Source organism: Dermacentor andersoni, chromosome 1, assembly GCF_023375885.2.
Source record: "Dermacentor andersoni chromosome 1, qqDerAnde1_hic_scaffold, whole genome shotgun sequence".
NCBI classification, from domain to species: domain Eukaryota; kingdom Metazoa; phylum Arthropoda; class Arachnida; order Ixodida; family Ixodidae; genus Dermacentor; species Dermacentor andersoni.
The window spans coordinates 79,288,015-79,303,597 of NC_092814.1; the positions used below are offsets into that span (position 1 = coordinate 79,288,015).

The following is a 15,583-nucleotide window of genomic DNA, read 5'->3' on the forward strand; positions in this document are numbered from 1 at the left end:
AGCGCTGCAGAAAATACTTCGAATTCCTGCAATGAGCAATCTCACAGTCTTGGCTCCACTAGTTGATTAGAAAATGTAGACTGCTATCATCATTAGACAGAGGGTATTAGACACATGAAGTCTATCCAAACTGAAAAACTGGCCTCTGATCGAATGAAAAAGCTGTGTGGTAGAATTAATTAACTGAGATAAGTCTAGAAGAGTAAATGGATTGCTTGTTAGTTGTTGCAAAAAAGCCTACCAAGAATTTTTTTTTAATACAGACCATTGAAAATATGCATACATCGTGGCCGAAAAAACATTTCATTCAAATTCCATTTTAAAAAGCTTGCCCTGACTGATGTGCAAGGCAGGGTAACCATTCAAGTGGATCACAGTGGTTGTAGACACAACCACTGATTAGTCAGCTGTGGTGGATAACATGAATGGAAAAGAAGTGAACTAAAAGAATCTGCAGTATAATAAGTAATCTCCAGTTGCATTAGAGAGGAACAGAGTGGAAAGAAAACAACACACAAAACGCAGTTGCAGCACTGCCATTAATGTTAGGTCTCAAGCATGCTCCCCTTGCCCTCTACTTCACAACTCTGATGACCAAAGTGGCAGTACAGCAGGGGAGTGCATGGTTTAAGCTTCAGATTATAGTTTGTAATCCTAAAAATTGAATGTAAGCCCTTTCAGTTCTTAAAAGGCAAAGGGTGCCTAGATAAAAGACGGCCATGAGCATTAAAAGAAAGAGAGAAAGAAAGAAAGAAAGAAAGAAAGAGAAAAAGAAAGAAGGAAAGAAAGAACATATTCTCCACATTAGAATAAAAGTTCACACCCTTAATAACAAAACTTACCTCCAGTTTTGCAGTCTCTTGCTCAGTGGCTGAAGCAAAAGATTTCGGAAGGTCTTCCTGTAAAAGCAATTACAACGTCATTTTGCAAAAAAGTGAGGATAACTGCAACTTAATTTAAAGCTATGTAGTCTATCCAGAAAAATGCTGTTTACCTGAAGAGAGCTGGCAAGGGTCTTTGTGTATTCTCGTGCCATTTCCACATTGTTCAATGTCGTCTACAAAACAGAAAAGTTACATATTTAATTTTTATATGCACGAGCAACCAAAAGATATGCATAAAATGCCCTGTGTGCTCAAGCGGCACTTTAGAAACTGTATGGGAAGGTCCTTCTGCAAGAATATTTGGAAAGCTGCTGTCAGAGTTATGTCTGTCTGGAACAATATAATTTGTCTTGCGCTTTGCATTTCCTCTTTCCTTTAATAGTTATTGCCTGGCATAGGTCTAGCTTCTACATGACTTTAGGGACATTCAAGCATGCATCAAAGCCTTACAGTAGGGGTGCAACCAATTTCTGTTATGGCTCTGTGACAAGTTCGCCCTAGCCTGCAACGATTCCAAGTCTCAATATCCTCAAAGTGCCCCTGCCAGCATCACCAGCTTTTGCAGAGTTCCCATTATCAATAGCAGATCACTTGCATTTAGGTGTTCAATATGACAATATGGCAATCAAGGGTGCTGGCAACAAGGGCTATGCAATCCTCTATGGCACCAAGAAAAATTTAAACCAAATTTGTTCAGTGGTTCCCTAATAAGACCATTTCTGCATTTAACATGTATCTGAATCGGGAGGGCTCCAGCTAAAGTTCCTCTTAGACCTTGTGTTCGTTCATATCTTTATGAGAGAGAAAATAGAGAAGCATAAATAGTGTGCAAAGTGTTTTTAACAAGTGTGTACATATCGAGAATGACAACAGTGCTACCTGCAGTACTAAAGTTGTATTAGTATAGCTTTCAGTGACAGCAACTTGTCTACGCATGTACTGTCAATTATGTATAGTGCCCGACAAGATAATCTTTGGCTCAGATGTTCATCACCACACTATCTCAAGTTCATTTACCACATCCAAAAAGTGTCCCTTCGGCACTACAGTCTATAAATAACATATACTTTGGGGCACGTTTAGAAATGAAGCTTAGAATGAGAGAAAGCTGAGCTAGTTGGTAAGGATTCATTATGCAAAAAAAGAGGTGAGGCGTGCAGACAGAACACAAGAGACAGCACACTTATCTACTCTTGTGTCCTGTCTGCACACCTTACCTCTTTTCTTGCATTTAGAAATGAATTCACATTGTGGAAAACAGCAAAGGCAAAGGAAAGAGATGAAGCTTATTTTCATAACATTCTTGTCTTACACATTAGACATAACAATGTCTAAATGAATTCTGCCAAGCGGTCCTTCGAGTTTTGCACTGTGAGTGACGTTTTCAAATTTTGCTGCAGGGTATGTTATGGAGTTTTACAATCAAATTGCCACTTGAGACTCTTTGCTTGGCGTTACGCTTCTGCCTCATGCTGACGAATGGCTTTGTGCTGTTTCCTATCATGTTGCACCACTGCTTTTTCGGCCTGCCGTGTATTGGGAGAGCTGACAACGATGGTGGACTTCGATGCCTGCCTTTTTGCTCGTTTTTCTGCATTGTTCCACTCCCTTACTTTGGTGTGGTGTTCTGGCATGGACTACCACATTTCACTACTACTGAGGTCGCGGCTGCCAACAATGTAGATGCTTTAGACTCCATACATAGCGGTATGTGCTGCCTGAGCCAGCAAGAAGCAGCAGCAGCCTGCGGTGCTGGCTCGGGCACCGCGCGCCGGCTTCTGAAAGCGAAAGCAAGGGTGACGATGTGTCGCGGAGATGCCCTCTCCTCTCATGCATCACCTGGCATGCTATCGTGGCAGCAGGTTATGCACATATCGTGCCCACTCTGCTCCGCTGAGGCGCGCTCGTGACGTTGCATTGCAGCCAATGGGACTTTAGGTGCCATTTCACTACTACAGACTGCACACGCCGGCTTTTTCACTCAATGGGTCATTTGACGCTTTAGCATTAATAGTCTGAAATATACAAAATATGCGCTTTGCTCCTAGTTACCAATTCCTGTTAAGCCCACGCTAAAGAAAAAAATGTGAATATTAGCAATATTGACAACCATGTTATACAGGAAAGTCGTGGCTTTGCAGATCTAAAAACTAGTAAGTACATATCGTGAAGAGAGCATTTGTATTTACTCATTGCAGTAAGCACCTGCATTTTTTTTTTTTACTGCATTGTTTAGGCTCTCGAATCAATGGCCGTCAAGTTGGGGAGCACCCAAAGCCTCGTCATACTTGATTATTGTATTCGATCAGCTTTTATGTGCAAGCAAGCTGGTCTAGTCTTGCGCCTTGAACTGGCGCTGGAGCCTTTGCTTGCTTTGTACAATACTTGTACAGTACTACACACTAACGCACAGTGTTGCACAGTATTGTACAATACTGAATAAGGCCATTCGCACAGGTGGCATTCAAAAAGTAAGAGATTAGACTGTTGGTCAAGCTGGTGCTGAAGGTTGGTCTGAAGTCTACTGCGAACACTTGTGAGTGAAAGCTCCACACGATGGGAAGTACTACTTGTAATAAACTGTACATAAGATGTCGAAACACTGGTGGATGAAAGCAATGCACAGGGGAAAAAAATAAAGTACCACTTCATATTAGTCTAAAACAATCATCAAAACGATACACACTCTTTAGCAAGTACTGATGTTTGAGACATAGTTAAAACAGCGTAGACATCAGCTTAGAAATTTAGACAACCCAACAAAAGCTTTTGTGTCTTCACTTCTAATGTCATTTAAGAATTGGGGAAATGCTAGGACCAATGGTGGCTAGTTTTGGTGATACCACCTGTTGAAGTTTATTTTTCAGACTTCTCTATGTGCCAAAAATTGTTAAGTCTGACAAATAGTTCAAGTACAGTCGTCATTTCATATGGTGTGTAGCCTAGCTCGTGGAAGAATTCCAATGATAATATTTATCAACATGTTGAAAAACTGTCCATCAAATTGATTTATTGGCCTAGTAAGGGAAGAAAAGTGCTAGTCCAAAATTGAAAAGTTGTCTGTGGTCGCCAGCAATGATGAAGACTATGATGAAGACAATGATATAGACACATTCACCGTTTTCACCATTTATCCACTATTACAAGGTTATTGCTCCATGCAAGACACATCTTGATTTACTTGCAATTTCCAGAATGTTGTCGCCAATTTTATAGCAAAAGAGATGATCTATCAGATATCTAATCAGTTAAGACCGCACACCACCATTGATGTGACGCAAATGGCACACATTCTTGAACATACGAAGCACCAGCAATTTCACTGGAATGTACAATGAGTCATGTAGAAATAGCCAGCACACTTGACCCATATATCAGATTTTGACAACCGCCAATTTTACTTGTCGCAATTGTGCTTTCAGTGTTCCTAGTTTTGTTGGACACAATTTTACCCAATAAAGAGTTAAATGTTGAACTAGCACTTTTGTCAGTTCTATTCTTTACCGTCACAACAATGTAACAATATATACCACACTGCTAGCTTTACCTGACTTAATCACCTCTTCACACTGAATGCCCAATCAAGCTAAACTAAACTAATTTAGCATACAGATTGTAATTACAGTACAGATATGTCATGCTGTCACCACTAACTGAGGTCCCTAATTGTGACACCCGAGCAGAAATAAGCAACTGCCTGTCCTGCTTACCACAAAGAGAGCTCTGGCATTTTCCACAGTTTCAGCTGGCTGTATTCTTCCTTGCTGAAAGCTACTTTGAATCATAGAATATGCCTGACTGAGGTCCAAGATGCCTGATGGTGGAAAACCCATTTTTAAGCGTTCAGAAAGCTCATTAGCAAAGTCTGTTTCCAAGAGCGCACAACTATGGTTCAGCATGGCGCATACCCCATCCACACTGCCACTTGAAAATGCTCGCCTGAAAAAAAAGAAAGAGGGGGTGGGGGGGGGGGGGGGCACTGTAAATCAAATTAGCACCAAAACACCCAACAATATCCGTAAACTGTGCATTTAAAACATAGAGAAGTATTTCCCTTACTTTTCAATAATGAATGCTTTAAAATGACATGACACAGGTGATGATTGCAACACTTTTTGGTGCAAGAATGTCACACAATGCAGTAGGTACTCCTTTTTTTCATCAAGATACTTCCAGCTAAACTGTCAAGACTGCTGTACAAAGTTTTTAATGCCTTCACTTGTTTTACCTACACGTATTTTAACTCTAAAGGAAGTACCAACGTGCATTCTGAACAATTATTTGAGCAATAACTTTTACAGCCTGACCTGTGTTTTGTATGGTGCAAGGTGCCTAGTAGGTACAGGCAATTACATTAAAAATAGTGAAAAAAAAAAAGCGCAATGTTAAGCCATATGGAAAACTAAGAGCATGGCTTTATTTCATAATTCTAAATAAAGGTGGCACTCTGGCGCAATCACATTATTAACCATTTCAGTGTCAGTGACACCGGTACGTTTCCACATTCCTGCCTCACCGTGTTACTCTACGTTCTCTACTTGCATGTGTGCTGTAACACGAAGTTGGCAAGCTTCGAGGTGGTTCCGCCATCTGCTGCATAGTATTTCTAGACGGATATTTTCTCCTTTCTCTGGAATTCCTGTCTGGTTTTTATCAGTGGCTGTAAAATGCGCCCCTTCGTAGGCATGGTTGTGCTGCGCAGAGTGCATGCCTCTGCAGATGGGAGGCATGGCTCCCGGACTTTGTACAGTGTCATGGCACTGATTCTCTATTAAAATATTTGTGTTGTAGTGCGAGGCCAGCATTGTTGCATGTTTTTGCCATCTGTCACATGTTTCCAAAAGTTTTTTTTTTTTTGTCTTCTGCTATCTTCACTCCTTTTGCCGGTGCTCCTTTCATCATTTCTAGGATGGCTCTGCCCTCTGTCGTATCTCTTTCATCTGTTCCTTTCATTGCATTTTCTGATCAAGTTTGAATAAACGAAAGCACTCTTTCTTTGAGCATGGCTATGTGATTGCTTAGAGATGGCTGCCCGTGTGGCACCTTCAACTGTTGATTGGAGTGGCAGCTTTTCCAACTCCCTCTACAAGCTAAGCTCGGACTCTGAAGATGACAGCTTGTCATCCAAGGCAGAAGCAAGTTCAACCATTTCGATTCTCCCCCTGATCCCGTGAAAAATACTGAGAACAATGGTGTTTTTCAGTCTGCTGCATGTCTAATTCCTTTTCTCTAATAGGAATGTGAGCACCATACCATGAGAGCATTTGCCATTACCTGTGTAATTTTTTACCCTTTTGCATAACCAAAAATAAATTACTGTGTTCATTTCAAAACATCCCAGAAAAAAACCCGACGCTGAGGGTTACATCACTTCAAAAAAAAGAAACACACACACACACGCACGCACGTGCACGCACGCACGCGCAACACCAAATGGGTTAAAGCTTATAGAGAAATAAAGAAGCACACCAAGAGAGAATGTATGCCCACAGCGCAGTCACTCTGAACTCTGAAGCTACAACAACATATGAAGCATGTAAATATCACTGCCTGTTATTAGATGCAAAAAGCACCTGTGCAACTATATCTACGGCACTTGTTTATCTAATTTATTAGCGGAAATATAGGTATTTACTTAATGGCAAGGCTGAATGCAACAGGAAAGTAAAATCACAAGTTGAAATATCTTTGCTTAAACTATATGCTGTTAAGTATGAATAAATAAAATGTTGCCCACTCTGCAACATTACTTATGCCTTCTTAAATAGATGCTATGGACAAGCAGAACAAGTTGGAAAGGCAGATTGGCTTTATAGAATCTTTTTGGTGACTGATCTGAGAAAGACTATGACTGATTAGTGGAGATCATTGCAAGCGAGGACCAAACTTTACTTGTTGAATTTCTCCTGTGATTAAAGTGCAGCACTCATGACATCATTGCACAATGTTCATATAACAGCAAAGCTGTTAAGGGGAGTTCCGCCATGGCTTTAGTGTGGTGGCATGGTTGATATCAAATACAGATGCAATGCAAAGTGTTTCAGAACCCCAAAATTGGTTTGAAACGTAAAAATAAAGTAACCTTACATATATTTCATTCAAATAGACAACATATATGTGCAATTCTTTTAACCAGTAATCTATCATTCTTGCCTCTTATTCACCTTATACTGGCTCCACATTAGAGGTCAGCTAAGAGTTTGAACAGTGGTGAAAGCTGACGCTGTGGTGCGGCAACACCACCAACACGGGAGTCGTCACTAAGTACTAGCTAGCCATGAAAGTGCTCAAATGCAGCAGTGACTGCTGCTGTGTTCAACTGATGCCCTGAGCCAGAAAACAGGCTCCTAGTGCTTCTGAAAGGTGCGAGAACTCACTTCTACAGCATCACTGTCTTTGATGTATCAGCTGTCAGATTGGCTTACATCTGTGGATTTTTTGTATGGTTTCTTCATAGGTATTTTTTCTGCGGTAAATGTCTACAGCAGTCACCAGGTTTAACTCCTTTTACATTTAAATGTGATGCGATTATTTTTTTAATAGCCAACAATGAAGTGGCTTCAGCAATTGTTACCCCAATCTGTCATGTCACAAGAAGATCATTAAAAAATTCAAGGTTGGCTGCCATCTGCCTGTTACATCCTTTTCTGGCAACCCAAACCTTTACTGTATGTGTCTGCAAAAGGGATTCACCATAGTTACAATTTCAGGGATATAATCAATTAATTTAGCTTGAGTTGATACACTTTTTCTCTAGAGTCCCTTCTCTAAGAAAACCATGAAATAATTACATATATCAGATTTACAAATGAACATTTCTGTAAAAAAAAATGCAGGCAAAAGTAACTGCGATTATTTGCCCACTGATACTTTCCATTTGGACTAAACATACTTGAATGTGAGGGTATCACTGTGCGTTTTCTACCACCATGAACTTATAAACCATGACAGTAAAGATGTTAAAGAAAAGTTCATCCTTCCCCTTATTCATGTTTTAAACTAAGAGGGCAATATTTCTTTTCAATCTCAACTACAGGCTTTGCATGTAGTCTTGCATGTATTGCTTTCCTTTGGTATATGCAAGATTACTGCAACTTGATCAGGACTCTTAAAAAATCCATTTGCTCAATTAGATGTTTTACAGTTCTAAAAAGAAAACCATAGCACTATACACACATGGAAAGAGAAGGAGAAAGAGAATTCAATATGTCTTACCTAAGACATTTCTTCAGGATAAAAAAGACGTCATCCAACATGCTAGAACACTGGGAATTCTCCTCAATTGTATCAACTTCAATCGCCTGTTGAAAGAAATAAAGCAAAATCAAGCCTTACACAGGAGAAATCGGAAGCAGGCGAGACCATGTATTATGAATGCACTGTTACAAGCAGGAACAAATACATAAACAAGGTCCTTTGTTTTTAGAGTTCACAATTACCAAAGTTTATGGTAGTAAATATCAGGTTCCATCTTTTTTTATCCAGTAACAGAACAGTTAACTTTTCTATAAGCTGTTGCAGAAATTAGGGTACTTTTGAGTCATGTCATAGAAAAAAAAAGGAGTACAGATGTAAACTTCTTATTTCATCACTTGTAAGCATTAGTGAGTACGTGTGTGACCAGGAATCATGGATTGAAACTGTAATTGCTCCAACGTGACAAATAATGAATGATAATATTGTTAATTGTAACAATTCTGGTTTTACTTTAAAACGAGTGCCCAAAGACATAGCTTGCCAAGCGCCACATGGTGGCAGCCATAGCTGATAATCAAAGTTAAATTATGATGTTTAACGTGCCAAAACAACTGGTGGGCTATGAGAGATGCCGCCAGTGGAGTGCTCTGGAAGAACTTCAACTGCCTGGAGTTCTTTAACATGCACCTGAAAGCATGGTACACATGTTTGTGCATCTCACCCCCATCGTAATGCTGCGGCTGCATCGAGGAATCAAACATGCAACCTCATACACGGTCAGCAGCAGAACACAGCTGGTAATCATATGGCCTCACAGATGATCACACGGGCAAAAAACCAGTGATGCAAATGAGCACACCAATAGGCCTGTTTCCTAATTTACAAGTGCAGTTCTCTGCATTGCACATTTGTGCAACTAGTAGCGCTACTGGTCATGGTTCAAACAAACATGAAATGCTAGCAGCAGATGCTGGGGCTTGTCTCTTGCACATGGTTTCATCATGAGAGCCATGTCTACATTTTTCATGGCATAAATCAGATACAAAACCAAAACCACATTCACATGCAGATTGCAAAATGACTATGCCATTAGTTTGTTAAAACGCCTCACTGGAAAGCTAGTTTTACAATAATGAAAAGGATTCAATCAGTTGTCAGTTGCAGAATTTCTCTGCTAGCCCGGCACATTCTGCATCATGTTGTTGCTGTCGGAATCATGGTCATCCTCATCATCATTGTGAAGTAAGCTTGATTTTCTGCAAGCTGGGATCGTCACAGCAGTGATGGAAGCGGCACTTGGTCTTATGCAGCAGCTTTCGGAGCAGGAAAAGTCAGTTTGGAGCAGAAATATATGCTTCTGGAGTTAAAAAATTTGCTGTTTGGAGCAAGAAAAGAATGTTTTTGAGCAGTAACTTACTCATCTGGTACAAAGAGGAAGCTCCGTATAAGTTAACATTTTCAGAAACATTGTATTCAATTCACATTATGCTAAGATGCAAGTGTTTTTTCTTCAACTTGCTGTTCCATTTTGTTATTATACAAGAAGATGAAGATAAGCACATACATGATCCTGATTTACAGTTAATTCTGCTTTTCAATAAAGAGTTCAGTCCCATCAAGCTGTCTCTTGTTTCATTATTAATTTCATCCGCTAAAGAAGTTGAATATGTGCAGCCGCCCAATTCTTTATTAAAATATTGACTCACCATCCTAGCCCTTCGAAAGTGGATGTCCAGCAAAGCTGTTGAAAATCACCACTACAACTCCTGAGGGCAGAATGCAATGTTTTACTGCTTTAGAGTAATGGCAGTAATGGGAGTAATGGTAATTTTGAGAGCATGCCACTGCCTATAGCGGTGCTGCAACAACATTGAAATCAGTTGCTAGGCTGGTTCTTTAATATACAAAATGCTAGAGACGTCACTCCATACAACAACAGTAATCAGCAACAGTAATCTTTACTGGGAAACGTATGTGGGGAGTGCTACGTGCTTCGCATTGTTATCAGGAGTGCCTTATCATCAATTATGTGGTTCGGATGCTTGTTTTGTACTTGTTCTTTATTGAAATGCATGCTGTTCTGCATGTTGTATGCGTGATTCCAAAGAATTCATGCACTGTTTGCTCCACTTTGCTGAGTGCTTGAAGCCTCTGCCTTACGGGGGTACGAGCCACTGCTCCTGGCCTGCACTGTCACTGGGATTGGCCCACATTTTTGCTAATAGATCTGGACAGAAAAAATGCCAATTACCGAGAGGCTAAAAGCCTTGCTGTAATATGACGTGAGTGTTGTATCCTTGCACGTTAATAATATTGCGTACAGATAAGCTCATGCACTAAAAGCTGATGCTAGTCACAGTGTATGGTCTTCCAGGCAGTTCCAAGCAAAGCACTGATGCACTATCTGTTCGGTGCTCACATGATGTTAATAAAGAATTGGGTGGCTATGCTGTATCGACACTATATATCCCTACGACTGAAATTACTAGCTGAGCAAGTTGGTAGTTGATCAGAAGCATGCCTAAGCAGCGCAACTGTAGATGGAACAGAAACAATGATGCTACTTTAATTGTCCTAACAGGTAGATTGAATAGCATTTGAGTTGTGCGACTTGTGCGCCTGTGACTACTTTCTTGTCCTGTTTTTGAATTTGTTTACATGTTGGGGCTACCTAGTTGTAATAAAATGTCCCTTACACACTTGTCGATATACCACTAAGTGACCGTGAGAAAGGCATGTCGAGCAGCTGTGCCCTCACAATCGTGCGTCACCATAATTACATAATTACTATAGCAATAGCGATCATATGGACACTCCAGGAAAATTTCTGCGGTCGTCGTTGGTGTCAGTATCACCGTGAGGTTCAGTATAATGTCCAAGTGCGATAAGATGGCAGTCGCATGCCATATACGCTGTAGCTGTGATAGAAAGTGCGCGAGGATGAGCCGTGAAGGGTGGTTGCTTGATGCGCGGTGCCTTCTTACACAGGCAAAATATTCCTAATTTGGAGCAGATGCGTGTTGGTGCAGGCCTGGAGAAATAACAGATAACTGACAATTTGGCACAGCATGTAGCAGGATTTCCTTCATGGTGCAGTTTGGTGCAAATGGCGCAGCACTTCCATCACTGTCACAGTTATGTATAGAGCAAAGCATTTCCAATTCGATCCACTCCAGAGCAGCTGGTCAGAAAGTGAGAGCGCTGCAAGCAGTGATGAAGGCAGATATAACAATGTGTGGGTTGGCACTGCTCAATTGTCAGTTGTCCGACTAGACTTTTTGTAAAATTCTCCTTCTTGCTGTGTTCATATTTAATTGTCATGCTTATACACCTTTCAGCCAGCAGCACTGGGCTCTGCTGATAGCATGCTGTGGCAAAATGAAGTGAACAAATAGGAAACAGGTGCTTAGGAGTGACAGTAGGCATTACATAATATGGTAGACTTCTATTCATTCAACTTCGGTTAATTCTATCCTGAGTGAAGGTTCCAGCTGGTGCTCATAAATTTCCAGGGGCCAAGACCTTTGTTATTTGGATCATAAAATATCCCTTGCTGATGAACTCGAACTTGATTTGTCAGAACTCATGTGTGTGACTACAATTTATCACTATGAGCCATGACATGCTGTCCTTCGTGCAGTTAACCATGTTTGATAATCCCTATTTCTTGAACAGCTTCACAGCCACCGTGAATGGATGGTGGCTCACAACTAGACTAAGCACTTTGCCATTCTATAGAGCAGCTGCACCCCAATAAGGACCCCAAAGGCAGTGGTCTTGGTGGTGCGACAAGACCGCGACTGTGTCGAAGACACACCATCTCCTGTTGAAAACGCTGATTTTTAGCATAGCCTTAGCTGAGTTTCCAAAGAAAATGGCACCTCACAATCAATGATTACTATCTTTACGCAATTCTAAAACAGTTTTTTTCAAAGAATATAGGTCCGAAAAATGCCTGCATGTTACAATCAGATATGAAAGCAAAACCATGTTCACGGTGTTGTCAATAGCCTACTGTCAGTCAGCGTCATCACCTTTGTCATCATTAGATGGTGAAACAACAAGTTCTCGCACAGCTCGGTATCAACGATGCGCCACTTTCAATACAAAAGCTCATGCAAAAGAGAATTTATTTTGCATGTTAAGCTAGTGGCAATGGAGCTACGTCATGTGTTTTCAGCATGTTGCCCTTTAATTTAGCGTGCCTTACTGCCTAAAGCTTTTCAAATTTGATAATTAATCATTAATCATTGACAGCAGTGATGGCATGGCCATGCCATAATCTCTTTCACCTGTTATCATTGAAAGTTCATTAGAGGTTCACTGCAAACTAACATTCAAAGGCTGTTTCTTGCATAGTAGCCACACTGTGGTGCGCCACAAATGGAATAAGCAAATCCCCCAGCGAAATCTTGGTTTGAGCATTCAATCAGCCTCACTGTGCAACTATGCCCGATGAGAATTAGTCTTTCGGGAAGGTAGCTTTTCAGTAAGAAACTGGCATTTCCTTGATCATTTGCAAAACTGGCTAAAGGTGCCAAAGTGGTTTTACAAAAAAAATTAAGGGACGCATACATAAAGTAACCTTGCGTGAGAAGCGAGAAGGAAAAGTGCACCTTACCTTCCTAACAGACTCGATGAGGAAATACTCTTCCATTATTATATATGTGCTCACAATTTCTTGCATAGATTTGCAGAGGTCGCTTTCCTTGATTTTTCTGTCAAACTGCTGAACTTTATCTGGAAGCACATGGAAATAAAATGACAAAGTGCAACACTTTATTGGGCACATGAGTGAACTGTGACATCGCCTTTGTTAGAGTAGCAAACTGATGGCTAAGGAGGAGTTTAATTAACTGACATAGGAATTGCAGCTTGTAGATGAAAACTTGAAAGCAAGACATGCATAACAATTCAAGTCCCCTTTCTAAAAAGCCATGTCAGCCTTATTACATGCAGACCATTTTAACTTGGTGCACAGTGCCATGATGAAAGAAGAAATTTAATTATCTTACTTTTTTTTTACTTTATCTTTAAAAAGTTCTGGTACTTTTTCTCAGTATGTATGCTATATTAGTTCATAATGCTTGGGTTTCCCAGGCTGTGTGTTTCAGCTGCATGTCAGAAGTATACTACAGTAGTACCCGAGCAATGTAACATGTTGCAATGCTATGTGAAGCACAGTGAATCAACTTGCAGCTTTATTATAAAATAAAATAAAAAGCTATGTGGTCGCTAATCAACTTTAGTGCAAGCTGGGTTAAGTAAATCATAGCAAGTTCATAGATGTGACATACCAGACTTCACTGTAGGATCTTGGTATGCAACATCGAAGTCACTCTACGAAAACAAGAATGATCAAGGGATCAGTAACAATCACACCCATACACTTAACACCAGAAGATGTAGTTAAATTCTCCTGGCTACATTAAATCGAGACTAAGCAAAAGCAAAAATGGCAACAATGACAGTGGAAAGAACAAAATGTAGGGGTGAAGAAGCTGATGTGACATGCTCAAGGTGCAAAAGGGAGTGCAGCCATGGCCTTTTAAAAGTGTAGCCCAACTGCAGTCTCTGGTGATGTATGAAGAACACATAGAAAACACACAAGGTTCTTGTCCATTGTGTCAATGAGGAGCTACCAATGTGAGCTCAGAGTGCCTGTAATTTTTTAACTTCATGTTCCTTGTGACCACCACCACCATGACCTGCTACCATGTCTACTACAGCCCTGTCACTAGTTTGATCCTTGATCAGTAGCCACTGTGACAAACTGCTGGTTCATTACCTGCACCGCAGACATCAATTACAGAAGGGGCTCCGGAACTCGGGCCCCCTTCAAAAGTTCCTGAGAGGAGGGGGGGGGGCAGAGCGAGCCTACCCCCCCCCCCCTGGCAATGCCGGAGCCTACCCCCCTCCTTAAAGTGTCATTACCAGATTAGTCTGTTACCCACATTATTTTAGTTTTCTTTTGAATTTCTTACCTTTACCTTTTCACTTAAAATTTTATGGTGGCTAAAAGCTTACTGCCTCATTGTTGGCAGGGACATCTACGGCTGTTAATTCATGTTTTCACTTTATTTCTGCAAATCCTTACAACAGGAGGACAAACACATTAAAGCACCAATCGGCAGCTATCTCCCCGGTATTTTTTTACTTTAACATTTCCTTTTTTTTAAGTTTCCACTGTGAACACCATGCACAGACACAATATATATATAGATATACATGGTGTCCCAACTGTCATACACCAAGATTTTAAAATATGCAAATGCCACGTAGCTGAACAGAACCAAAGTAATGTTGTTTGCCATTACTTGGAGATACTCAGATAATTTTTTGCATTCCACCTAATTGCATAATTGGTCTTCGTTATTAATTCAACTTTGCAAATATTATAATTAGATGAAAAGTGTCAATGAGAAAATTGTAGAGCAACATGAAAAACTCCCGATAAAGCTTTCTGTTGCTGAATATGTGCTACATAAGTGCTTTTCTGAACGTGAAAGAAGCCGGCGAATACATGCAAAGTGCAAAATTTCCATGCGACTGGCCGCTCAAGGCACTTTGCGTGTATTTGCGAGCTTATTTCATGCTTGGAAAAACACGTTTATGTAGCACGTATTCAGCAACAGAAATCTGTATCTGGACTTTTTCATGTTGTTCTACAATTTTCTCATTGATACTTTTAATCTAATGATATTACTTGAGAAGTTGATTAATTAAGACTAAGTATGTAAAAAATAATATGAGTGTCTCTAAGCAATGGCAAACAATATTACCTTGGTTCTGTCCACCTACGTGGCATTTGCATCTTTTTAAATCTTGGTGCATGATAGTTGGGACACCCTGTATACACAGGAAAGTTTATTATATTTTTTTAAGGAGAAGAAGCTAGCCAACTAGCTAGCGACTCAAGATATTGGAAGCCTGCCACGACGATCCATCAGCAGGACATTTAGGAGTGAGCAGAACATTCGCACGCATTTGCATGAAGTATTACTGGCCAAAGTTATTGAATTTTGTGCAACACTACGCAAGAGCCTGCCGGGACTGCCAAAGACGTAAAATACCACCATTCAAGCCAGCAGGTCTCCTAAAACCGACACAGCCACCGGAAATTCCATTCGCACAAGTGGGAATGGACTTACTTGGCCCCTTTCCCACATCATCATCAGGAAAGCGTTGGATCGTAGTTGCAACTGACTACCTAACTCGATATGCCAAGACAGGATCTCTTGTCAAGGGAATGGCCAGTGAAGAAAATTTCGACCTCCTGAGGTTCTTCAGTGTGCACCTATATCTAAGTACACGGGTGTTTTCGCATTTTGCTCCCACTGAAATGTGGCCGCCATGTCCAAGATTCGATCCTGCGACCTTGTGCTTAGCAGCCCGACACTATAGTCACTAAACAGCCACGGTGGGTTATGACAAAAAGCCAACAAACAAAGACACCAAGGACAGCATCGCACGTGTAAGCGAAGAGGTGGGTTCGTGCCCCA

At 40.7% G+C, this 15,583-nt stretch overlaps 1 protein-coding gene across 1 annotated transcript in view; it reads right to left on the reverse strand.

Annotated features, from left to right (window-relative positions):
- The window catches only part of Cog4 (conserved oligomeric Golgi complex subunit 4), a 63,098-nt gene that overhangs the window by 17,400 nt on the left and 30,115 nt on the right, over window positions 1-15,583 (reverse strand). The window contains exons 11-16 of the mRNA XM_050191250.3: window positions 13,379-13,421; window positions 12,703-12,821; window positions 8,100-8,185; window positions 4,595-4,823; window positions 995-1,057; window positions 843-899 (exon numbers count right to left, since the gene is read on the reverse strand). Coding sequence (XP_050047207.1) covers window positions 843-899; window positions 995-1,057; window positions 4,595-4,823; window positions 8,100-8,185; window positions 12,703-12,821; window positions 13,379-13,421 — 597 coding nt within the window. The remainder of the gene's footprint in view (window positions 1-842; window positions 900-994; window positions 1,058-4,594; window positions 4,824-8,099; window positions 8,186-12,702; window positions 12,822-13,378; window positions 13,422-15,583) is intronic.